Below are 26,878 nucleotides of genomic sequence, written 5' to 3' on the forward strand. Positions count from 1 at the left end.
CTGTCTTTTATATATTGAAATACAGCCTGTATTGGTATTTTCTCAAGTTGGAAAAAGTCTTTGAAAATGTTGCCATATTTGTTATATTTGTTACATTTGTTTAATTAATTAAAAAACGGATCTTCTTGTAAGTCGAAGGTTATTATTATTTATTTATTTTAATGGATGATTTTTTTGACACAAAAATATTTCATTACTAACAAAGTGAAAGAAGTTTCATTTAAATTAATTTATAGATTTTATCCAATAAATAGTTCCTACAAAAATATAAGAGTGACATTGTCTTCCCAGAGACTTTTATTATTATAATTTATTTTGGTGGTTTTTTAAATGTCTTCTTTAGTTAATTTTAAATATCTTATTCCATTATAGTGACTCTAAATAATTTACTTCATCAATTTAAATTTAGTAAAAAATATCACATAAAACTAATCCATTACAAGTGAAAGTGCTGCAATTAAAAATCCATTTCTGTTAGTCAGTGATATTTAAGAAAAATCTTGATAATGATGACAAATATGCAGTATTTAACATTTAAGCTCCACCAAGTGTAGGAGTGTTTATCCTCACCATTTCTTCAATTCCTCATATTTAATAAGCTGATTGTGTGTGTTATAGAAAATCCCAATTTACAACTGTCAACAAACAAACAAACAAACAAAAACTTTCCTGTAAAACCGCAGAAAACGAAATAAATTAGTCTTAAGCCTAACTATCATAAAACATAAGTTCACTGTGAGTAAATGTACGTTTTTAAACTGTTCATTTCAAATAAAAGCATCTGACTTTTTTACTCTACATCTCACTGAGTGTCCTGTTTCTTACCATCAGATGGTGGCAGTGTAGTTTCATAATTTGCTTGACAAGCATGACATATACCAGACATGAAAGTCCTCATTTAAACCAGACAAAGACGATACATGTACACTGATTTGTAATAAATTGTTTATTTGAAAACATCAAACGAACTAACCAAGCTCTAATAAATGAACTCACCACAAAGTGCTGATCCACAGTGTACACAAAAACAAGCATTTGATCAGCGCTGAAGTCAAAAATCAGTTTTGTTATTGGATGCAGAGGATGAAACACTCTCCATGATTTCTTTTGGGAACCATCCAGCCAGCTGGTTATAAATAATAGTTTGATGTGAGATGATGATGACGAGTACAGCTTCAGCCCTTTCACCTTGTATATCCTCCTATCCAAACAGGAGTTCCCTTTATTTAGTAAAATAATGTGAATCTTTAATCTGTTTAATCACTGTTTCTACTATTGTGCATAAAACAGATGAAACAACAGTATACACTGAATGACTTTGAGACCTCAGATGGATTATTTGTTATGGTTGTATAGCAATATTATGCACATTGCATATGTTGTAACAAGCCAATAACAGCAGACAGTTACACAATATATTATAATGTAGTTAAAAAAATCAGAAATACACCTTAAGCCCAAAAGTATAAGCACAGACAAATAAAATATGTAGACACTTATTATGTAATCATGAAAATAGCTCCAAACCAAAGTACATAGCCGTAGGAACAGATATGATAAACCTTTTATGTTTTTAGTGTCTAGTTTACATTAAATAAGATCCAATTTGCGTGACAGAAACAGCTAACAGTAATCCAGAGATTTGCTCTGCAGCTTCCTCTATACAAAGCTCTTTGAACTTAGATATAACCAAACAAACCTGGGTTCTGTATTTCTGTGTCGATGAGGGGACACTTGGTCACTGTACAAGGAACAATATATGGATTATATTGTATTATAGTATTATATCTATACATACACCCACAGGTCACTTTGTCAGGAATTTTTTTTTGTTAACCTAAATATTTAATCAGCCAATCCCATGGATGCACTGAATACATTATGCATATAGACATGGAGTATTCAGAAACTGCTTATCTGCTGGGATTTTTCTGACACTACCATCTCCAGGCTTTGCAGAAAGTGATCTTAAAAAGACAAAAAATATCCAGTGAGCAGCAGTGAGCAAAAATGCCTTGTTAATGTCAAAGGTCAGAGGAGAATGGCTAAGCTGCTAATTAGAGCTAATAGGAAAGCAAAAGTAAATCATTACAACCCAAGTACAACAAGTCAAACCTTAAAGCAGATGGGCTATTACAGCAGCACTGCACGCCACTCAGCTAAGAAATGGAAACCGAGGCTACATTTTCCACAGGATCATCAAAATTAGACAACAGAAGATTGGAAAAATGTTGATCTGATGCTTCTCAGTTTCTTCTGCAACATTTGGAAGGTGGTGTCAGAAGAAGCACAAGGATCCATCATTGCTTGTATAAATTGTTCAGCCTTTTGCTGATTTATAATGGTGCGGGGGATATTTTCTTTGAACACTTTGGACCCTTTAATACCCTTTAAACGCCACAGGCAGTCTGAGTGTTGTTGCTGCCCATGTCCATCCCTTTATGATCACAATGTATCCATCTTCATGCTTTTAGCAGGATATCAAATATCACAAAGCTCAGATGATCTCAGAATTGTTTTTTGAACATGTCAGTGAGTCCACTGTACTCGGATGGCCTCCACAGTCCACAGTGCTCAATCCAGTGGAGCACCTTTGGGATGTGGTGCAACAGAAGATTCAGTCAGTTGTAGCATCTGCTTCTGTTGAGACAAAGATTGTGAGTGAGATGTTAGGCTGTCAATGCTAAGGGTAATTAGCACATGGATGTAACTGAGAAAAATTCCAATAAAACTCTCATGTTGACAGTGCAATTCATTCATCAGCCATCTGCACAATACTATCCATGAGTAAACATCCTAATTACTACGTGTCATTTTAGCCAGGCAGCTGAGTCAGAGGAAGTTTTATTCCAAGACTGTGTGAGCAGTCGTGAGGCCGGAGCGCTCACTGATTGTGCTAGCCGTCATAGCTGAAGTCACACGTCTCAGTGCCTCCTCAACCCCAGGCAAGATTACTCATGCAGGTTGAAGATTAGTTGCAGTAACATCATAAGCTTTTTCCTTTAAGGCCTCTTAGCTCCAGCCCTTTCATCTTCAACGTGCTCTCGCTTTTTTGCGCTCCACCCTCAGCATGTTCCCTCTCTCCCCATCCAGCCTCCACCATCCTCCTGATTTCTGCGTCTCTGTTCTGTGGTTGTCAGCGAGATGAGAGCAACGGCAGAGCAGGGGCTCTCCACGGGACTTTGGATGCTCAGAGTGATACAAAAGCTGTGATCTCCTTTCTGCAAAATCAACACGGCTTGTGTTTCTCCTATCTGCACTTACACCCATGTTTTTTTTTTTACTTTTATGTTGATGCCGTACTGCCTTTTAGATTTTATGGGGTGTGAAATATCAGAACAGCAGAATGGGACCCCATGCGCTCGTTCAGCCTGGCCTGTTGTCTTATCTTCCTGACAGAAAATGATTAGAAGAGCATCTCAGACTAGATTTCCACTCATGTTTTCTGTGTTTCAGTAAAGTGAAGCAGCACAATAATAGCCCCACAAATAAATGGAAGCCAGATAAACTAATGGGGTTGAGGGGGGGAATGAAATATTACAGTCAAGAGTGAAGGCAAACAAGATGATTGCCACCGTGCTCACCACCCAATTCACATATTCCTCCTCATCCCTGCAGCGATCTGGGTTAGTAATGATGTTTCTTGCTGCCACAGCGTGGAAGTAGTGACATTAATGGGCGACAGCAAACAGTAATGAGTCGTTAAAAGAGAGATTTGGAGCTTTACTGATCCGTTTCCATACCAACTGTCTTGGCTGTGGGGATTGGATCCTTTCAGTGTTTGGGAGCGGGGGGTGTAATGGGATTTGAGGAAGTGCTTGTGGGGAAGAACCTCAACACAAAAACACACATATAATACATACTGTATGTTGACTGTGTGCATGTGTGCGCGCGTGCTTGTTTTAAGGTAATCTTCAAAGCTCTGTCTTTCAGCAGAAATCCTCCCTGACAGGCGGAGAGAGCAGAGAGCCTGCGGCGATTTTAATTTGTTGTGATTTCTTATTTTCTTTTCCGCTTCCTCTTTCTTCTTGCCTTTTGTTCTGGACACATGCACAAACAGCCAAGGATGGGGAGATATACTGGTGCTGAGAGGAGTGTTGCCGTGACAACCAGGCGTTTGCAAAAAAAAAAAAAAAAAATATCAGCATGATGCCAACTCTCATGCAGGATCGCATATGGGGAGACAAAGACGGTGGCAGAAGCCATCCGAGCGTGTGTTTAAAGAAGATATTACTTTTATATTACACTGGTTCCTCCATGTTGTTTACACGGACAGGATGCAATCAACAGAAAATGATAAATGAGAGAAATGAGGGGGGAAAGAGAAGGAGAGATAACATGGGGAGAGACAGATGACGATTACGATAAGAGAAATTGGATTTGGCTGAAAGATAGCAAAGTGTTATCACTGAACAGCAACATCAAAGCAATCGTTGACTGGGAACACTAAACTTTAAAGAAAAAAAAGTTAATTTCATAAGTAATCTCCCAGCCTGGGGCTCGTGGGTAAAACAAAACTCTATGAAGTAGATGAATTTAGCTAATCTCTTTCCCACAGCTTCAGGGGGATCACAGAGGCACAGGGATAGAAAATTGCCCAAGTGCCTGATTTGGTGCTGAAATTTTATGAAAAAGAGACATCTTATGGCTTGGGTTCAGTTTTGCCCTGCTTTTGAATCAAGATCCAAGAGAAACTGTAGAGTCTGAGGATGAGAAGAAAGGTTGAATAATGACTGGCAGCTGTCTCCTGTTCAGATGTTTTCTGGTGTTTGCAGATGAAAAGCGACATGGCTGATGTTGCATCAATGCGCAGCGCTGATGCAGCAGACTGGAGCGATGATGGATGGTGTGTGTGAGGCCAGACGCTAAATGTTGGTTTGAGCCTTCAGTTTAGAGCTGAAACGATGAGTCAATGAATAATATCCCATCAGAATAACTGATGGATGGCCAAGAAATTTTGTTGAGGTCTGCAGCGCTACCACATAAGCTGTACAAGAAAGATGGATGTAGCGACCTGTGGGACCATGATTTAGAAAACTAGCACCATGTTGTATTCAGTACAGTACATGTGAACCTAGAATTTTAGACCATATAGTGTTATTGCGGTAACAATTGATAAGATTATTCATAAAAAGGAAGGGAGGATGTTTTTTCTATGGACCTCTATACTGCTTTTTTAAAAACTAATCGCCCCCTGCTGGCAATTAAAAAGAAAACAGTTTTAAGGGACTTGAGCACTGCCTTTTTACTTTTCCATCTCGTCTCAGTTGTTTTTTGTTTATGGTGAGAACTTGATCTGATCTCCTTCCAAACCAGCTAACAGGTCAGGTGCACACTGCAAGCTTAAGCTAAAAGCCTTCAAACATCCAGGTACGTTTTGCCTTTCTGTGATGTAGCACAGTACAACAGAACTAAAGAGTGCACAAACTGTAGCAAGCAGCTACCAGCTTCTTTGAAACACATGAGGCAGTGTACTAACTTCAAGACATCTCCACAAAATCCATTCCACATATCCACTAGACCTTCCTGTACAATGTTCCTGCCCCATAGTCAACTTACCATGAAAAATTTTGAACAATTTTATGCAGTTTGTAGGGATTTCTCTATATGACAAGATACCAAACCACCAAACCAAGCAACACATTTGCATCTGATTTACATCAACTGATTCAGGCCAGAGTAAACGAACCATAAGCATGAAAATGCCCTTAGATTGTTTTAAATGTATCTGTTATTTACAGATTTATTTATTTATTTATTTGGGGGGTGTTCTGAATAAACCAGTATAAACAACAAACGTTGTCTCATTCTGCATGTGTCAGTAGCTTACAGGGTGCAGATTTCTTGCATTGTTAAAAGGTGAGAACCAAGAATTTTATTATTAGATTACATATTTAACTAACAAGAAAAAGACCCTGGTTTGATCCTGGGAAGAGACGCTAATCCCTTTGGGGTTGTGTCACGAAGGGCATTAAATATTGGCCAAAGGAAACATTTTCGTGACCCTCTGTAAATAAAGGAGCAAAAGTAGCTTCTTCTTCTTGTACACACAAAATTTATGTATGTAGTCTTGATAGGACTCCTTCAGATTGTAGAAGCTTGAAACCCAAATGATAGTATTCCTCTTAATTTAGAGCGATCATCGGGCTACATTTTAAACACTGCTTTATAACCAAATACCTTCACTGATGATGTCCCCATCAAGCCTACTTGTTTACATGCAAAAGTGAGATTGTGGACACGATAAACACAATCAGCATTTTGCATCATAACATTTTATTGCAGAATATTTTGTTGTGGCACTTGATGTGTTCTACCCACAGAGTTGAAGTCATGCATGCTTCACAGACCACCTACCCTTACTGCTGTTGTAGATAAAATCAGGTTTACAGAACAGATCTGGCACATGTGCTTTGTCCCTGATATCATTTGATCATTTAGATTTCCCTTTTCTCAAAGCCTAAAGATTGGTCAAATCTAGCATCAGAGTCCTTATAGAAGCAAGGTTCAGCTCTTCTTTAAGCCGAGCCTTGTTGTGACTGCATTTCTGTGTATCTGATAAGTTTAAGGCTCACAAACTGGAAAAAGCTGAGCAGATCACTTCTGCCCAGCAGTGCGGTGCAGTCCAACTGCTGAGTGAAGACAAACCGGCCTGGCAGCTCGCTCTGTTTTATCCCTTCTGATGTGAAATGCTTCTTCCTGGATCAGCTTCAAATGCAGTATTCTGAAGCAACACACTCAGACAATTTTACTGACAACAAATCAAAACGTGTATTTTTTTTTTACACTTTTTGCCACCGTCAGCCAAAACCTGCTGCTGTGCTGAATTTATTTTGCAGCCAGTTTCTGTTTTGGATGTTTCCTCTTACAAAGCTGATAATGTTTTATTAGCTTTACTGGAGCTGCAGCAATAAAAAGGAAATAGTAGAAAAACGTATTTTCCAGCAGCAGTTTAAATAATTGAAGAAGAGCACCTTTTATGCACAAACAGGGACAGGGCCTCGTGTGGCTTTCTTTATTGAAACTGTATATTTATAGATGAATGACTCATGAGTGTCTGGGTGAGGGTTTTGTCTAAAACCAGCTTTGAAAAAACTGCTTTAGTGCTTACACTCATAGATTCTCCAAATCACTGGATCAGTTTTGCAAATACGTTTTATATTTTCCCATTGTTTTCAGCATCATGATGATGGTAGAGCTCTAACATGTTGGTCCAAGTTCACAGCAGATAATCAGTGACTCCTTGATTTGTGCTTAAATGTCTTTGCACATTTATTGATTCAAAAAAAGTCACAATTCTGTATATATTTAAAGATATTTATGGTTATGAACTCCTGAGTCGTTTTCAGCCAAATACAGGTTGTAAACTGGTGTTTAGAGTCCAAAAATAACCTTAATGTTTCTATCCACAAGGCTTAATTCCATTATATGTTTTAGTGTTAATCTTTACTCCTTTAATATTTAAAAGCAGAAAAATTTCGGGTCCCAGTTTTTTCTCAAACTCCTGTGATCTCTAACTGCAAATTTTATATAATTTAGTGAAAAGATTATTATCTTTTTAAGCCAAAGACACAGCAACTTAATGAAGTAATGAAGTAATTTAAAACTCATTTAAATAGCATAGCAAGGTCTAATAAACGGATCTTCTCCACTTGGGAAAATTACTTTTAAAAACCACCGCAATGCTACTGAGCAAACAATAAGTACAAACGCAAAACACACACTTGTCTGCATCTGCAATAAATAATATGGATTTGTAGAAATGCTTATGGACAGTGGTTTAAATGTTGTGTATTTTCTATCATAAAAAGTGATTCTGTGTTTGTTCCATGAAGGTCAGTTTCTCAGTTTGTGTTTTTAACTCATCTGGCCTTAGGACAGATGAGCTTGTGCCATGAGGAGGTGTTGGTCTTCCATCTGTCCATCCAAATTCACAAGAGTCACTGCTCTTCCTAGAGCATTGATCAGAATTTTATCAAACTTGCGGACAGTGGTCACCTAATGGGTCTTCATCCAAATTGTGCCCCAGATCAAGGTCACATGTATCACGTTGTGGGCTGATCTTCATGGACACTAATAATTTCACCACATTCTCTCTCATGATGTACTGAACAATATTCAATTCAAACCCTTTACCATTTATTAACGTAAGATTCTCAATGCACAAATTGATAAAGACCTTGAACTGAAATGAGGAACTAAGTGATGTGATAGCTTTAATCCTGTTCCATGTTGCATCCTGTTAAATGAATCTTTTTTCTCGTGATCATATAAGGAATGGTCCTGTTGGTTGACTCCAACATTAAGACGGTACAGATGGGACCTTCCAGTGGAATTCTCATTAGTTTGTGCAATGGAGGTAACCCCTTTTTTCTGTACTTCACACATTACAATAATCTGTGATTTATGTGCAATATTAAGCTGGATGAGCTTCCACGTCACTGATGTTCAGGTTTTATCTTCATGAGAGATGAGTGAAGCTGTGACACCATGAGTGCAGTGGGTTACTCGACCGATGGCAGTCCCTGGCTTAAAAATGCTGCTTAAAACACATTACTGATTGAGTGCTGTGAAGCAAAACACCACTGTTCTGCTGACCTGAGAAGAACCATGCTCCTAATAAAAACTAATAAATGAGTTAAGTCCCATCTAAGCAATTTGCTCAGTGTGCTTTACTTTGTAGCTGCTAGTGAACGTCCCAGGCTCTGCTTTGTAGGTAATCCTCGAATGTGTTTACCACCCCATCATAAGTCAATCTGCTTTGTTTCCAGTGGCATCTCAAAATTGAGACAGTTTTAACTCAAGTTGCTGAATTTCCTTGACATACAAGGGTCTCTGGTTGTCATATCACTACTAATATTTTTATGTGTCTATTTGCCCCCTATAAGATGTTAAAAAGCCATCATCAATCATGCCTAAGTGACATGTCTTACTCAGAAATGTATTCATTTTCATACATTTTAAAGGTCACTTGGAGAGTATTTGAGGAAATTTTTCTGCATAGTCTTAAACCTGCTACAGCTTGAGACCAACGACATAAAATGAAGTTAAATTCAGTTAAGCAATTCACCCTGACAAAAAATGTGTCCGCGTGCGGGCGTGTGAGCGCGACATGCTCGTGGCATCAAGTTTTTGCAGAGCTCAACATTATTTCACCCAAGATTGGTTCAGCGTGTGTGTGTGTGTGTGTGTGTGTGTGTGTGCATGCATCACTGTGTGTTTCATCCCGTTTATAGTGCCGCACCCTGCCTTCTGTGCGTAAAAGCCACCACGTAGCCGACATCATCATCATCATCATCACCGCACACCACGTTTCTTCCAGCAGCGGGACGAGCCGGAGGATAACGGTTCACCTCACGGGGCAGGTTGGACACAGAGATGGGAGAGGAGCGGCGGCTTTTCTGGCTATGACACAGACACAGCGGGCGGGAAGGATGGCTCTCACCAGCCGGGAAATGTTGTGCTTGATCGGAACCGCCTGTCTCTGGCTGCCACTGTTAGCTGAGGTACTGTATCCTGCCTGCTGCTGTTGAGGATGTGTTTTTCCTTTATAGTGCAATGTGCCCTGATTTATTTCTTTTCTTTTGTGTGTCTCTCTGTGTGTGCTTTCCTTTTTTTTGAAGCCATGTCCCGTGACGGTCACGCTTTGCTGACCTCTGCTGCATTTCATAAAAAAACAAAACAAAAAACAAAACAACAAATTAGTCCAACAGCCTGATTAAACTGACAGTTGTATTGATAAGCCTGTAGAAGAATTCAGGGCTGTGCCGCCACGTTGTAAGGTCTATATCACAGAAAGGGTGCTTTCGTGTTTTTTCTCTCTGGGCTGCATTTCCAACAATGCAAGTGCAGGTCAGAAATTTAAAGAGCACCACATTTTAGCCAATTAATGGTGGCATGAAGGTACACTGCCCAATTAAGCGGAGTCTACATTGTCGCACACACCCATTCGTGCTGGGTGACAAACACAACCCCTCCACCTTCCTCTCTTTTCTCCTGCTCCTCATCCTCTTCCTCCACCCCCCGCGGCAGGATATCATGAGAAGAACCCGTCGGTGCCTCCTCTGCCCCCGCGGTGTTTGGGGAACGGACCCAGCACGGGCTGTTAAAGCTGTCACTGCATGTCAGAGCAGATATGTTAAATTCGAAACGCTAGGAAGCAGGTGTTTCTGTCATGCGTGGGTCAAAACACGCGTTTCTGCAGCAGCTGGAAGTCAGGTTCACTTATTTGTTCTGTGTCTTGCAGAAGCAACGCAATCAATTAATGATCAATCAATCAATTATTCGTCACATTCGTCCAGTTTTCCTCTCACTGCAGTTGGAGTGTGTTGCGTTAATATGCAGCATATGAGCCGAGTAGCCAGTGTAGAAGTCATTAGTGGAGTACAGCGGTGTGCGGGATTTAATTAGACCCACTTACACTGAAAGCAGCCGTGCACATCGAGCACACCGAGCACGCTACAGATGAATTCCTAATTTTTCATCTTTATTAGACAGTTTGTTTTTCCCCCCCTGGCAGGAATTCTTGGAATTCAGAAGCTCTTCATTTTGTTGGAAACGTGAACAAAACAGAAAATTAATCTGGAGATCTCTATACCCTGCAAACTGCTTCCCTGTGGCTCAGTCTGTGGAGACTAAAATGCTTGTATGTAAACAATAGGCAGAAACCAGCCTCCAATTTACATCGCAGAATACATTTTTGTGTCAGCTTCACTTAATAAAGAGCCAATATACAGCAGATTTACAAATATAACTTATATTATTAATAATATAGCATAATGTTAAATAAAATGAATGTTTCTGCAGATTATGAACCTTTATTAGAGGCTACAACATCAAAGTTAATGGGATTTGTGATAAAATTGCTTTATGATTTACCTCTGCCAAGGAGGTTATTTGATGTATCGGATGGTTGAACAATATTTTATCACACAAACTGAAACATCCAACTAAGAATCATATTCACAAATCTACAGGATACTAGTAACAGCAGAGGGTGGCAGAAAACACCCTCACTGTGAAATAAAACAGGGAGCTTAAATTGAATTGGCCAGTGAGGACATGTGCATGAACAAAGCTGTTTGTCGTCATCTATGGAATCTAAGGAATTTGATTGTAAGATTAGAATGAGGTTTTTTTTTAGGTCCTGTGTTTGCATCACTTTTGTGTTGGAGGAACTGCAGAGTCATGAATGATCATTCGCATGTCTTCAGGGACTGCAGTCCTCCAGGGATATTGTTTGGATAAATCGATGCTTAGATAGATTTTGTACTGGCTAAACATTGAGGTTACTGTAGCAAGGAACTTTTTATAATCAAGATTTCTTTGTGTCACTTGAATAAAGGGGGGAATAAAAAAAAAATCATCACCTGTTTTGCCAAATTTTCATATTAAACATCAGGATTCAACCTCAATTTAACAGTGAGGTCAGTTAGTGGAGGAGAATCCTCCTAATCCTGCTCTGCTGGTTATAAACTAACCCTCTCTGCAGCTGGTTTGCTGTCAGACCTGATAAATACTTTCACTTTTCTTATCTGTGCCTGACAATCATTGTGTCACTATGCTTTCAGCACCACCGTGAAGTCTTCTGCAGGTCCCCAGGCTCCCTTGTAATAACACATAATAGGAAATGCCAAGTAAAATCACTCTACCCTTTAAAGGTTTTGACTCTTTTAAGGTTTCGCATCATAAAAGTGACAAAAATCATCATTAATATCCCGAAACCTTACCAGCAACAGTCATCTAGGTGGCACGCACGAGTGTGATCATTTATGACTAAAAGCATCACTTTGGAGCAACTTCCTATCTCAGTGCTGCAGCGCTCTCGATTATTGCTTATTTATTTGTTGCCCTTCCATCTGGTGTGGTGCGTCTGTTTGCATGGCCAAACACTGGACGCAGGTGCAAGAGCAGATTAGTGCCGTAATTGAGCCGTGTGATTGACATGAGTGGAGATATCGGCACCCGTGTCTGCTATCACAGGTCGCCTGTTCCTGATGTAATACCATTAAGCTGAGTCTTCTGGGAGGTGTTTGTGTGTTGGTTTCACGCGTGCGTGTGCAGTGGCCAGAAACAGTGACAGGAAGCAGAGAGCAGAACTCACCTGTGTGACGGTGAAATGCGCTGTATATCGCTGCCCTCTCAGCAGAGCAGATGGGCTGTGTGTTGTGTAAATGTGTCTGATATCTAAAATTAAATAAACACTGCAATATAAACTCTGATGCTGTCTAGTACTGTGTGTGTTTGCAGTTACTGTGCTGTACTCTCGTCCCTGGGTTGCTTATACTTATACTTATACACCATAAGTGGTGAGAATTAGGGAGTAAACTCATTAATACATCGAAAGTACATCGAGACGACTTCATGTTCAAGGATAAATACCAACAAATCAGAATACTTTAGGGGGAAATGCTTGAACCTGCATGTAAAGCTGTACAAAAACTAAATATACGCAGTACTCAAGGGATTTGTGGAAGAATGAGTCTGATCCCCCGTGTGCGGTAAACCATTAAAGAGGACCTCTTCTGCTTGTCTCCAGCTCCATGTTTTTTTATTCCATGACTCAAGAGTAGCTTTGCATGATTCACAGATCAAAATAATCCTTATTTATCTTATTCTGGGCCTTGGTGCACCCCCTCAGTTCATCCTTTGTCTGAAATAGAGAGTTTCAGTTTCTCTACTCTTCAGTTAACTTTTATTCTGAGTGGCTGTCCCTCACAAGTATTAGGCTGGAACAGCAGGTGAGCAGGGCACCTGTGCTTCAGATATATCCGCTCCTTATGACGTCTTACAGAGCCATGTTTAACACGAGCATCTGTGTATGAGGCATGAAATGAAACTAAATTATCTAAAATATACACCTTATAGATAGAAAATTACCTGTCTTATTTTATAACAATGGCCACAGTTGCTTTTGTGCTCAGTGAAGGTAATTGTAGAGATAATCTCGAGACCTTATGACTCTCTGTCCATTAAATTTCTTTCTAATTAGACTCAATGAAAGGATTTTTCCCCTTTTTTGGGGGTGTTAAGGCGTTATTATCGAGCTGCAGTCCAGCTGTTTTGGTGCTTTCACATTTGCTTTTTGCAATTCATAATTATGAGGAGTCAGATACGGCCTGTAACTAATCATCATGCATATTTTAGAATGTTGTTTATGCGTCATGACTCACTAAAGTTCAGACTTTGTGGTGGAAAATGAATCATGCGCTGGTGGCCTAATTTCCACCAGTTTTCAACCAAATCTGCTTAGAAGATCTTTGCCTTTTTATGTTTGCTTTTAAATGAATTTCATGTTTTTTTTCTTGTTCTTTGTTTACTATTATACCAAGATGAAATTCTGGTCCTTTGTCTCACTCTCTGTCTTTCTCTTGTGCATGCAGGTGGTGGCTGAAGACAGCTACTTAAACGAGGTGCAGAACTCAGGTAGGCTCTCATCCTCTTTCTGTGCATTTACTTTCTCCTCCCATCTGTCCTCCCCTCCTACACCATCTCTCTCCTTTCTGCTGTTTTCTCCGTTCCCTCCAGTTTAACCCACATTCTGACTCAGACTCTCACAAAGCCCCTCCCACTCTTTCCTCTCCCCCTCATCTTGGCCTGCGCCCCTCTGCCTTTCATTTTCCTCTTCTTTCTTTCTCCGCATCCCTGAGAGGAGTGAAGGGCATGATGAAGATAAGAGGGGGGGTTGGGGCAAAGAACTCCTCCCTCTCGGCTCATTTCCAGTGCGGTGAAACATCTCCGCTTTAACACTCGCTACACACTGACAGACAAGTGCCCATGCAGTCAGAAACACACCATCCATCATGGGGAATCCAAATTGTGGCTTTTTAACAATACTGAACACCTGCATAAATTCACATACTGCTAAAATTGCCTCTTTTTATTGGGTGGAAATGAGGATAAATGGTGTAAAAGCAAATTTCCTCAGGTTTCCAGATTTATTAGTGTGTTTTGTGTAGAGGATGTTGTTGCTACACACCCACCCCCCATACAGCCAGCCTCCGACTGTGAACCGTGTCAAATACTCATTGTGGCTGGGAAACGGATTACGGGAGAAGGGAGACTGAGTGTTCCCATGGCGATGGGCAGAGTACGGTTGTCGTGGCAATGAGGAGGGTGTCGAGCATTGTGTGAAATGCATTAAAGAGCGTAGTGAAATATTAAAGTGGTGAAAAAAATAAACAAGGGGAGAATTTAGGGATCATATTGAGACATGAAAAATCATAATAAATGTTAGTTTTGAGCGATACTGAAAATGTTGCTTTTGTTTAGTTACGTAACACTTTTTTACTTTATTAAAATTTTATGAAGCTGAAGATAAAAGTTTGATTAATGCTACTGTGCAGGTTTTAAGCATGTTTTTTCCATTCAGCACAACAAATGCAAAATATATATGTGAAAATATTACATGATTTATATGGTAAGATTACGAATTACAAAGCAGTAAGGGAACGATAAACATGGCTATTCTGTTGTTCTCGTATGGCAGTGTATCCTGTGTTTTTTTAAATATTTGATGATTGTTTGTTTGTATTTGTGCCTAAGTGCTTAAAAGGAAGGAAAAATGGCTCAAAGATAAAGTTGTGCATTTATTTTTCATCAGCATCGACACAAAACGTCAGCGTTAACTCTCCAGCGACCCAACTAGTAACTACAATGACCTTGAGGTGTAATTCCTATCTCTAATTGTGTTTATCTTATCTATATTGTTTCTTTTCTCTTGCAGATATTCTAAAATGCTCCACTTATTTTGATTTTCAATCATTTTTAGCTCATCCGGCCAAACGTCTGATGTTTTTATGCCACGAATATGTGTCAGATGGACAAGAATTGCAGGTGTAGTACTTGAGCACAGTGATCATATAGTGGATTTTCACCCAAATTCTGCTCAAGGCCAAAGTCATGTTTGTCACTTTATTGGAAATTTTACCATCTTTCAACTTCGGGTATTTATGGAAGAGGATTAGGGCCACTGAAAAACAAAAGTGGGCATGTCTTTTTTTCCCCCTGCTTTTCCAGAATTCTGAGAAAAAAGTCATAAGTTTGACTTTAATCTCAGAATTTTGACTTTTTTCTCAGAATTCTGGAAAAAAAGAAAAAAAAAATACGTGCCCACTTTTTTTTTTTCTTCCTGTGGCTCTAATCCTCTTCCATAGGTACTGGCCAGATTTTAGCGCAACAACATTAATTTGCCTTGGACATGACTGTTTGGCTCCTCCTTGACTTCTCAGTGTATTTTAAGCCTCATTTGTTTGCGGAGTACTGCCAACTAACCAATAACACAAAAACCTATCACTTTCTTTCTGTACACATTACATTAACTTCTAAACTGTGCTGGATATGAGAGAGGTGAAAAAAGGAGCTACAAAATCCACAAATTGTAGGCAAAAAATGTCATTTATTTTGACTTTCATTCCTCACAAATAGTATTTATTTGGATATTGCAAAAAAATACAAAAACCATTGCAATGAGTCAGGGAATTATGACTCCAGTTTGACACTTGAAAATTAAATCAGATCGCTCTTCAATCAGGTATATATGTAATATTAAATATATCAAAATTAAAGGGACAGTGTTTTTCTCTGACTTGCTATGTGGATATATCTGTTGTATATGTTTAATATACTGGAATCTACTTTAGCAGTGCTCACAGTGCCCAAAAACACATACAAAAGAATACACTACTCCGCAGCAACATTTCTTTCTACAAATCCGTAAACACGTGCAAAATGTGCATCTATTCGTGACTTACAGAAGCACATCCTTTTAGTCCTTTCACCACTTTACAGACTCCACTCGTACCTCCATGTCGGCTATATAAGTAAGAACACCTGGTGAATTCATATTTTGTCTTGAAATCACAGGTGTTGCTCCCATTTACAGCACCACTTTCTTTTCAGTTAAATCCTCAATTTTATTATTTCCACCCATTCTTCTCCCTCGTTAACATGCTGTTCGATCTTCTGTGCACGAAGTGCCGAACTCTTTACAAGCCTCGAACCTTTCACCCTTAAACTGACGTCACCATATGTAGCAGAAACCCCCCCCCTCTATAGTTTAGTCTTTTTTTTGTAGTGTAATGAATTAGTCTGCCTGTTTATAAGATGAAGCCACCGTCCTACATTCATAAGACAATTATGAAGCTGCCTGGCAATGTGTCAAAACGTGATAGACTAAATAATTTAATTATTATACGAAAAACTGTGATAATAAATAACTCATTAGTCATTAAATGCACATCTAAACTTTCTGAAGGTTTAAATATTATTTTCCTCCTTAAAACAAACATTGAGAGACTTTCGTATTGAGATTCACATTCACTGTTTTTATCAGTTTGCTTTTCCTTTTTACTTGTCAAAACCGGATTTATTCTACCGTCATTTCTTTATATTTTCTTTCCAAGGAGCCAGTCTTTCTTGTAATTTTAAAGTGGTCTGCAGCAATAGTTCTTCAGGCTTTCTGGAAGATTTTTCCATCATTTTCAGTCCCATCCTTGTACCTGAACATTTTCAAATGAGAGAAAAACGCCCAAATGTTGTGTCAGTTTGACGAGGAGCTGAAACACGTTAGAATTGTTGATCTATTTTTCTCTAGCTAATTAATTGCAAAAAGAAACCAAACAAAACTGAAAAAAATCTGTACTTGGATAGGCGATTAGCAAATTTAGCAAGAAAACCTCATGTATTCACATTATCTCACTGATAAATATCTGATAAAGACATTAAATATCCAAAACGTCCTTCATATTGGATATATGTCTTTAAATGTAAGGCACTTGGCTTTTACCCCACAAAGACTCCAACAGAATAATATATTTGATTCAAAGGGTGAGTCTCTGAAGCCCCGCTGACTCGCTTTCACCAACAGGAACTATTATCATTGGATCTAAGTTGGAGCCAAATTCATTGTCGCAGGGATTAAAGTACGGATAGAGCTCCTCGGTAAAGAAACACTCAGTGAAAGAGTAAATAAGTGTTTCAGCCTCCGTGTCCCAAAATGATATTTGACCTCGGTCGTAATCCACAAAAACCCCGATCCGCTCCACTTTCCCAAAGTGTACCGGCTCATCCGGAGAGTTGAAGGTTTCAAACTTATTTTCCAGGAACCACATGGCCCACAGCCCACTACGCGAATCCCGACTGAGTGACCCTCTCCTCTGGACCGACGCAGCAGCCATGCCCAGACACCACTCGGTCTTCTGACCCACGTAAACCTCGAAGTAAAACTTGCGGGATGAGAAGCTTCTGTTTCCCAGAACTGCAAGATGCTCAGTGAACATGCTTGGGTTTGAGATTTGGTTTGCCCACCATCCTGAGCGCATGCTGTATCTTACTTGTTTCAAGTCGTCTGATATCATGAGCAGAGGATGAGCCGTGTCCGGATCCAGCAAGACGTTCACTTCGTACTGCTGCATATATCTGAGCGTGGCTTTATTTGACACGTCTGATCTGTCGCACAGTTTTTGTATGTCTGTGTTCATTTTGTTGAGCATTGTTCGCAGCTGGGAGACGGAGTTTTTCAAAGATTCGCCTATGTGTTGTATCTCCAGGTGTCGGTTAAAGCTGAGATGGGAAGGATCCATTGTTTGAGGCAGGACAGAGGAGCTTGGGTAGTGCCGGAGAAAATGGAGCTGATCTTTAGTCTGCTTTAGCTCAATCAGCTTCACACTTGTAACCTGCAGCTCTGTGATCTCCTTCTCCATATCACTAATTACCCCTCCTGCTTCTTGTTCTACAGTTTTTTGCTTCTCCTCGATGACCGCGATGAGCTCTGTCTGACTCTTCTGAATCTCAGACACCAGGTCTGTTAGGTCCTGCACGCCGCTGGCAGTCACCTTTTCAGTTTCTGTCTTGCTTAGCTTTACTGATTCCTTCACTTTCACAACGTTCTGGAGCCTTTCCTGGATCATCCGCTGCACTTTACCCTCAGTGTGCTCCAGCAGGTTCTTCTTCTCGTCGTACGCCCGCTCCACAGGAACAACAGAGTGCTCTTTGTGGCGGGAGCTGGAGCAGACGTCACACAGCAGAGCGCTGTCGTCTCTGCAGAACCACATCAGCAGCTTGTTATGTTCCTCACAGATTCGCCCCTCCAGGCTCGCCACAGGTTCAATCAGCGTGTGCTTCTTCAGTCCAGGGGCAAGGTGATGAGGCGCCAGATGAACGTCGCAGTATGAAGTCTGACACTCTACACATGATTTAATTGCTTCTTGCATCGTGTCGGTACAGATGCCACATAGCACCACAGCTCCATGGCTGGCCTGCAGTGAATGAGCACTCCAGGTGTCAAAATCTTTAGCTTTAAGCGACAAGACGTTTGACGCGAGCTCTGAAATGAAAGTGTTGACCTTGAGATCCGGTCTTCTTTCAAAAGCGTGATTACAGACAGGACACCGACAGACTTGCGCATCTTTCCAGTAGGTTTCGATACACAACATGCAGAAGTTGTGTCCACATGGAGTGGAAACTGGGCGAGTGAAGACATCCAGGCAGATGGGACACAGAAACTGGTCCTCAGAGAAGAGACTGCTGCCAGATGCCATTTCTAAGAAAACAGACAAACACTATTAAATCTAGGCCAACATTCAGATTAGCTGCTTTAGCTAAAATAAGTTCATGAGCTATTCTGGAGCTTTTTACAGCAGCTGTCACTGCATTTTTAGTGGAAGTTACATTTTTGCCTAACTCTTTAAAACAACCCCCGAGAGTTTACTTATATAAGCAAAAGGCTTATCTTTGCATTTAGTGCTGTAATTATTTAACGCTGACTTTAACCATTAAAGTTTAAACTCGAATGGCAGGTTTCGCTCTGTTGTTTTCAGGCTGCAGAACAGGACGCGACCTGTGCGATCACCTTAACGAGCCTCGGTATTGCCCGGGGACAAATTTTTCCTTTTTCAGCCAGCATCATCCTGATAACATTCAAATCACTTCATAACCAGATAGTCTGCACTTAAACCACAGAGCAAATGTACCAAACTGCGCCATCATCGAGACTCAGGATTAAATGGACCCATGCTTATAGACTGGGTTTTTAATAAATGCCGTTCTTTCTCGTTTCATTTTCAAATTATGTATTTGCATTCTTTTTTTTAACCTGTTGCTATGTAGTAACTAGGCATTTTCCTGTATAAATAAAGATGATTTTATTGCTAACTTCATGAATCTTTATTAACTTGATTAACCTTATGAATTTAAAGCCACTAACCCATATAAAAACAGCACCTGGCTGTGCAGATCTGAGCTGCAGATCTCTAATAACATAACTACTGATGTTATTCACAAATAGACTGATTAGATGAGCTAATGTGAGAGCTCACTATATGGAGATGTGGGGTAACACATACCCACAGAGCAGACACTGCTGGGTGACTTCTGGCATGGGTAAGTGGTATGTCATCCAGATATGGGCCAGGCCTGGCGTAGATGGCACTGTTTATGTGATGGCATGCCACATCTGGCCGGACTGTGGTTTGGTTTATGTGGCCCAGGCTCATAGAAAACAGGTCTTCCCTGGATCCGGCATCAAGCTGGCCCTTCTGACTGACTGGTGTCATGGCAGGCTGTATGTCAATCAGATGTGGGCCAGGTCTGGCAATGATGGCACTATTTATGTTCCTATTTTCCTATTTTAGTTAGAAGACCCAAATGCCATGTTGCAATACTATACTGCTATGGTAGCCAACGTTTCAAATGCAGGTTTGACAGGTTTGTGAGTGTACACTTTATCCTAAACCTAGTGAGGTTTTACTCATGTTTACTACTGGGTGGCTATAGCGCAGGAGATAGAGCAGGTCACCTGCTGATTGGAAGGTTAGTGGTTCGATCCCTGGCTCCTTCAGTCTGCGTGTCAAGAGTTTGAACGTAGTTATGAAGCACTCAATTTAGAGGAAGTGGGTGAATGTGGCATGTTGTATAGAGCACTTTGTGTAATCTGGGAGAGTAGAAAAGTGCTATATAAGAATCAGTCCATTCACTGTCTGAACAGAGTTTTCTCATGTTACTTTTGCACTATTGTGTTCTGGCACATGTTGTTATTACATGGCTTGATTAAGGTACACATTAGGCTGACATCTGGGGGCTGAGCTGAAACTGTTCTGGGCCAGCAGTGTGTCTGCAACTGGCCTTGTGCAGGCCACCTCTGGCAAACCTGATCTGGGCCACCAAAGGGTCGTCATTCTTTGCGGTATGTGGGCCAGGTGTAAGCACATTGTGTGGGCCAGATCCGGGCCATACCAATTTTGCTATGTGGGTATAAAAGCACACTACAGTCACTATGCACAAAAAGTGCAGTAAGGACAGTTAATAAGATCGTATATATTTTTAAATTCAAAAATGTGAAAATTCACAGATCTGGTCAGATTTAAAACTGGTCAAATAATATTCAGAAGAAGAAATAATTTGTTACCAAAAATTTTAAATGTTAAAAGTTTTCACAGACAGAGAGGGGAGCTACATTTGAAAAAACACAAAGCGAGGACAACAACGAGGAGCATGCAGTTAACAGTCTGTGGAGTGGTTTTGTGGAGTAATGTGGAGGAGGCTATACAAATATAAATCAGACCGTGGCTCAGGGGGTTGGGAAGCGCAACTGTAACCGGAAGGTCGCCGGCTCTCTGTCCTGGTCGTTGTGTCCTTGGGCAAGACACCTACCGCCTATTGGTGTTGGCCAGAGGGGCCGATGGTGCGGTATGGCAGCCTCGCTTCTGTCAGTCTGCCCCAGCTACTGACAGAAGCGAGGCTGTCAGTAGCTTCTGTCCAGTGTGTGAATGTGAGAGTGAATGAATAGTGGAATTGTAAAGCGCTTTGGGTGCCTTGAAAAGCACTATATAAATGCAATATATTATTATTATTATTAACAAATTATATAAAACACCAATAAAGCACTATATGGAAGCGGTGGGGTGTTAAATCTTTATATAAAGAATGACGTATTATAAAAAGCAATACTTTTGGATAGGTGTAGTTAAATAACTATAGATCAGTGTATAAAGGTGTATATGTTAATATAACACAGGACTGTGCATTTGATATTTATATAAGTATATTTATAGCATATATGTATATTTTAGATTGTATAATTAAAACAGATATATACGATGAATTAATAAGCGTGGGAATTAATACTAATTGAACTGGATAAGGCCAACATTTTTTTTCCATGTGAATGTGATGACTTTTACTGATTTATACTGACTTATATTGATTGACTGATTAATCTTGAGTCTTACTAAAAGGAGTTAGTAGCTATCAAAGATGATCGTAGTTGTGCATTAAGAGGAACTGCTCGTTTGATATCTTGAACGTCATTATTTATATATTTATTTTTAAATCACATGTGATCATATTTGGAAGTTAGTTAATGCTGGCACTAGTTAGGGTGGACGGTTACCGAGCTGTCACTGTGATATTAAATAGGATGCTGAGTTTGGCAACCAAACAACAGCCTTGAAACAAAATGTACCTACTGGGGAAAATAAACAGCTGATTCCTTTTCTTCTTATATCTCAGTGCTGAATAGGGCAAACCCAGCTGTCAATCAAAGGGCTTACACTCCTTATAATGAGGCTGGTCTACGAGTCCCTGCCTCTGCTAAAATTTTAAGAACTTCCCAGTGGGGTTAAAGTGTAAGTAAAATTGGCTTTCACTTTCAGTCTGAGAAGACTAGCAGGAAGCATGATCTTAGCTGTTTCAGAGCAAAAGCTACTCCTAATCAAATAAAAGAGAATTAAAAAGGATTCAGAGTGACAGATTTTGCAGGAGTATCATGAAAAAGACAGAAACATTTCTACTGAATATCAAATACTCACCTGGTTGTTGACATCAGAATTTCCTACACTGGTGAAGTCTTCTTATATCGCTGAACCAGGGCGGCTGCCTCACATTCTGCACTTAGAAACCGTTGTTTTCAGGATGTCTGTGAAGAAAAGTTATGTACACGGATTGTTGGCTTTGCAGTTGATGATGGAGTTGCGGTGATGGGCTGATGGGGAGGTTGCAACCACATTTCTGCATTACATCATCCCTAATCTAACTGTCATTTAGTGCATCGTTCACATTTAGAACTTGTGGTCCATGATGCTGTAAAACACATTAGAGAGCTGAGTCATTTTCACACATTTATTAGTTCGTTGATCTCAGCAAACGAACAAGTTTGCCTCCTTCTCAGTCTGAAGATTCGCAGATATGGGTAAAAGAGGGTTTACAGATGACAGATTTCCTCTATGGGAAAAAAATATGTCATTAAAGCAGAGAAAGAAAAAATCTGCTGGGACAGAATATCATATTTTGTGTTGTTTTGTAATTGGCACAGCTGGCCAAATAGCACAAAGTGAAAGAAGTCACAAACTAAACAGTCTGTATTGCCTCATTTTATTGGCAATAAAATATTACACATTTTAGTTTCACTTAGAAACTACACAGCAGAGTATACGCTATTGTCATATGTTTAAGTTCTGAACTTTCAAAATTCATAATTATTCTATAAACATTACATTGAGAATAGAATACATTTTTAAAAAGTTCTAATAGGCTTAAAAATATACAGGACCACTCTGGTTTCTAAATTATTTTCATGGAAAAAGAAAAGCACATATCACACTCTACTTATGATCCATATGTTTAAGCCTTTGAACAAGTAGAAAAAAAGATGATTTATAAAATCTCCACGCTTTGTACAGCTGCCATGAATGGGGGAAATCATCTATAAGAACCAAATCTGTTTTTTCCCCAGGATGTACAAATGCTTTTTCTCCTGCTGTAAGTTTAGGCATCTTAACATGCTCCTCTTTTAAAGCTAGCATCAAGTGGCCACTAGAGAAACTGTCGTTTCTAGCACTATTAATGGATTCGGTTTTATCAACCTTTCCAGACTTGGTTTGACACAGTGAGGCAATGAATGAGAGAAACCACTTAAACTATTACTCATTTGGCCAACTATGTGTGTACCACACAGGTATCATCCCACTCTGTCGGTAACCCTCAAACAGACTGGCAACTTCCTTGAACTTTATGCTATTGTTGGAGTCATAATCAGATAAACTAAAAAAAAAAGGAAATTATAAAATTAGTCCCACGTGGCCTTTGTATCCTTGGTATATGCAGTTGGAAAGTATGTTGTTATTGTTACTTTCACTTCTCATGCTTTTTGCCCTAAAAGCTGCAGTTCAGAGTTCACTACTGACACCGGAAACATAGTGAAACGTGGGAAATTCGACTCCGACATTTAGACAACAAATATCTTTAATCGGGAATATCACTGAAGAGATCATGTGATCATATTTTTGAGACAACAGCTGTGACAACATTTCTCAGCTAAAAGGCTTTACCAGCAAAGAAGTTTATGACCGTACAGCACATAAATAATATTAATTGCAGTAGCTATGTGTTATTAAGAAAGCTTAGGTTACTAGTGACTACTTACTTGTTGCTCCTCGTTGGTGTGGGAGTGAGAATAATGAGTATGGCTCAGTTCCCTTTCTCCAGAAGTATTTTGCTTTTGGTTTCCTCGGTGTCAAATTTCCTTAAAGGGACAGGCACCCTTTTTCTTGCTGCTTGCTCCGCATTCAGGTTTTGAGTCCAGTATGAGGTTGATTTAGATTTTTCAAGTCTTAAGGATACATTTGTGCTTTACTTCAGAATTGCTTTTCCTCTTATCTGTCTCCAGTCTGTCTGTGTGTGTTTGTGTGTTGCAGTGTTGGTCACTCTGCAGTGAAATCTATGGATGTGCGTTAGTGTGTGAGGTGAGCTTCAGGGTTGCAGGGCGGTGTGTGCTGAAGAGATAAGGGTTGGGGGTTGCTGATACACTGCTACCATTAATCATGGTTTAGTAGCCGCTTGGCCTCCGAAACCCCCGAAGCTTTGGTGCGGGAAAAGTACTGAAGTTCTTCACAGGAAGATGCAACGACTCAAGAGGAAAACACTCCTGTATCTGTAGAAAACATTCAGTCGAGCTCTTTCTTTGGTTTAGGGGGTTTTCATACTTACAGATCAGCCAAAGTGAAACTTGAAAAGACTTTATTGGATGCAACTGCTGTTCAACTACCTAATCAGCCAATCGCATAGCAGAAACTGCATTTAGGTTGACATGGTTAAGATGACCTGCTGAAGTTCAATTCAGTATCAGAATTGAACAGAAAGGTGATTTAAGTGACATAAATGTGCAGTGGTTGTTGGTGCCAGAGGGGCTTATCTGATTATTTCAGAAACTGCTGATGTACTCACAACTATTTCTAAGGTTGACAGAGAATTGTGTTACTGATGCAGGAGGAAAATGGCATAAACAGCAGTTCAGGATCCTGTTGTATCTAATATAAGTTAGATGGTAGGCTGATGTAAGCGCATTAGTGCTAAAAACTGCTCATTTCAGTTTGTTGCTAGGTGGTTGATAGGCAACAAAAGGCGATATAGATAAGAACCTGCATGTAGCCCGAGTTGGCAGACAAAGAAACAAAGAAACAGACAGACATGTTGTGTATTATAGTTAACATTTTGTTGATATTTGTAATGAACTTGGCATAATTTTCACCGGGATTGTTTTATTTTTTCCTCTTAACTGTCTTCGGCTTGTTTGCTGTTGTGCTGTGAATAAAAAATGTAGTGACTGATTGTTTGTGCCACATTAAGCAGATGTTGATCTTTCACAGGAACGAGTTTGAGGTGCTGCTGCTCTGTCCACAGAGTGGAAGAAAAAACAGAAAAATCATTAGCAAACATCCTGGATATCTGTACCAAAGTTCAGCCACCCTTCCCACATTTGTCACAGAAGCAAACGACTAATGCAATCAGCAAAGGTTCATCCTCTGTTTAACATGTTATAGTTCAGTGTGGCCCTGCAGACCAACATTCCAACAAATATGCAAATACAATAAAAAGATCAAGTAACTAAAGTCAGAGAGATCCTATTTTCCACTCTACTTGTATAAATCATTTACCTTTTTAAGTGACTTTGCACCTCTGAGTGTGCTGTGTAGTGCCTGTATGTGCACCACTCTGCCCATTATATTTTTTAGCATGATTTCTTTTCATTAGTGCATTCTGTGTATGTTTTAATCAGCTGCAGCACAAAACCTGCTCTACATTTTGTGGCCTAATTTTGCTACACTTTGATGTCAGCAGTTTCCCTCTCAGACTGTCGAAGCTTCACTCACCCATTCCTCCCTCTCAGAGAAGATTACTGGCAGTATCTGGCCACCACTGTGTTAAATAAGGAGGTTCAGGGTCATAGAAATTTCCCCAGTTCACCATGGATCAGTGTGGTTGAATGCCTTAGAGGGGATCCTGCTGCAGTACTGGAGAATCATCCATGTAGGGTTTTATGTTAAGCTATAATAAAGACACGGGGATAATGTGATTTGAATAAGACCCGTTTTACTCCCATTTCACCTCTCTTTTCCCAAACTATCTATTTTATTCTCATTGTCCTCGCTGACCCAAATACCCGTCCTTTCATCCAAAACATCTCATTCTCTCATCTTCCTCAACATATACTTACTCTCCTCTCCCTTTGGTGTGCAGTGCCTCTGTCATGCTCTGAGGGATTCACAGAACTGGGATACTACAACGGCACCGTGTCGCAGACGGACTCTGGTGCCCCCTGTCTGAAATGGACTGAGTTTCCAGACTATGTCATGCAGTACCCGGGCCGCGGCCTGGGTGACCACAACTACTGCAGGAACCCGGATCGCGAGTCCAACCCGTGGTGTTTCTTCCGACAGAACTCAGGAGCAATTGGCTGGGCCTACTGCGACTGCCACCAGGGTATATCCACAGACGCTCTGAACAGTTCATGCATGATTAAAAACAAGTTGACCTTTAAATGATTTCATTCCACATTTAGTGCTGTACTCATCCCCCCCCCCAGCAGATTCAAATGAAACATTTGTTAGTTGTTGGTTAAGCTGTTCACAAGGTTTTCACACCAAAAAAAAGGAAGATACTCTTTTATGTAAAAGATAATATCTGCAAAACAACTGCAACAATTCAAAATCCAAAGAAATTTGGTGTGTAAAGATAAAATTCTATTGATACTTGCAAGTCATGACTGATTAATGACTGAGCTGCAATAACATGTCGACCCTTTATGCACAAGTTCCTTAAACTGCATTATTTTAAATGTCCAAAAGGGGAATGTGACGCTGTTTTTCATTTTATTTATTTTAGTAAACATTTTCCTGATGAGTTTATATTCTCAATACAAGTTTGAAGAGTTCTTTAAATCAGCAGATTGTTCATTTTGTAAATTGTGGCTCCAATTACAGTAAAACAGTCACAAACCGAACTCCAGTTCCTCTTGTAATGGAGAATAATTTCTAAATCTGGTTTCTGGCATGTAAAATCTAAACTTTCTATATCAGTATTACTCAATTTAAAATTAAGCCTCTGACTGGCTCAACAACCAATTTCTAAACTGATTAGAGTTCCAGGTATTTCAAATGTTACCAACATGGTATTTCTATCAACTTAATGTATTTAATCGAATAACTGCTTTCAAATCCATGTGATTGTGCGGCTTTTAGTATTTATTTACACTCACCTGACACTGAGGGTCCCTTTTTTCCTTCACAACTGCTTCAGTTGTTTGTGGCTCAAATTCATCTAGATGTTGGAAACAATCCTCAGAGATGTTGGTATCTACTGACATGATAGCATCACATTAGTGATGTGAATCTTCTGTTCCACCACATTCCAAAGGTGCTCAGTTGGACTGAGATCTGGTGACTGTGGACTCACTCAGTCAGTTCAAGAAACCTGTTTGAGAATATCTGATCTTTGTGACTCAGCACGTTATCCTGCTGGAATGCTTTCATGTTGTTTACAAAATGTTCTGACACTAACATGTGTGTGTTGCAGCAGAAATCAAGACTCAATAGACCAGGCAACG

General features: G+C 39.9%; 2 protein-coding genes across 4 annotated transcripts in view; one reads left to right on the top strand and one right to left on the bottom strand.

The window, feature by feature from the left end:
* Nucleotides 1-1,002: 1,002 nt before the first annotated feature.
* LOC146381370 (E3 ubiquitin-protein ligase TRIM21-like) lies at nucleotides 1,003-23,689 on the bottom strand. 3 transcript variants are annotated; one of them, XR_014801060.1, is made up of 3 exons: nucleotides 23,420-23,689; nucleotides 21,807-21,913; nucleotides 1,003-2,640 (listed from the first exon to the last, which is right to left on the bottom strand). XR_014801060.1 is itself a non-coding variant. In XM_084937374.1 (3 exons), exon 3 carries the CDS (start codon nucleotides 18,537-18,539, stop codon nucleotides 16,821-16,823), a length of 1,719 nt encoding a protein of 572 aa, XP_084793500.1. In that variant the 5' UTR covers nucleotides 18,540-18,541; nucleotides 21,807-21,913; nucleotides 23,420-23,689; the 3' UTR covers nucleotides 15,143-16,820. The 3 variants fall into 3 exon arrangements, 2 of the variants coding, with proteins under 2 accessions (XP_084793500.1, XP_084793501.1); XM_084937374.1 differs by lacking the exon at nucleotides 1,003-2,640 and adding an exon at nucleotides 15,143-18,541; XM_084937375.1 differs by lacking the exon at nucleotides 1,003-2,640 and adding an exon at nucleotides 15,143-18,541 and having other exon boundaries at nucleotides 21,807-23,689.
* The window catches only part of LOC146381371 (neurotrypsin-like), a 33,989-nt gene continuing 16,302 nt past the window's right edge, over nucleotides 9,192-26,878 (top strand). The window contains exons 1-3 of the mRNA XM_084937373.1: nucleotides 9,192-9,506; nucleotides 13,383-13,425; nucleotides 25,513-25,755. Coding sequence (XP_084793499.1) covers nucleotides 9,408-9,506; nucleotides 13,383-13,425; nucleotides 25,513-25,755 — 385 coding nt within the window. The 5' untranslated portion in view covers nucleotides 9,192-9,407. The remainder of the gene's footprint in view (nucleotides 9,507-13,382; nucleotides 13,426-25,512; nucleotides 25,756-26,878) is intronic.

Source organism: Perissodus microlepis, chromosome 8, assembly GCF_051167445.1.
Source record: "Perissodus microlepis isolate ML-2025 ecotype Zambia chromosome 8, ASM5116744v1, whole genome shotgun sequence".
Lineage (NCBI taxonomy): Eukaryota > Metazoa > Chordata > Actinopteri > Cichliformes > Cichlidae > Perissodus > Perissodus microlepis.

Coding starts and splice junctions, on each gene's coding strand:
- LOC146381370 (XM_084937374.1), bottom strand. CDS start 18,539: ATGGCATCTGGCAGCAGTCTCTTCTCTGAGGACCAGTTTCTGTGTCCC.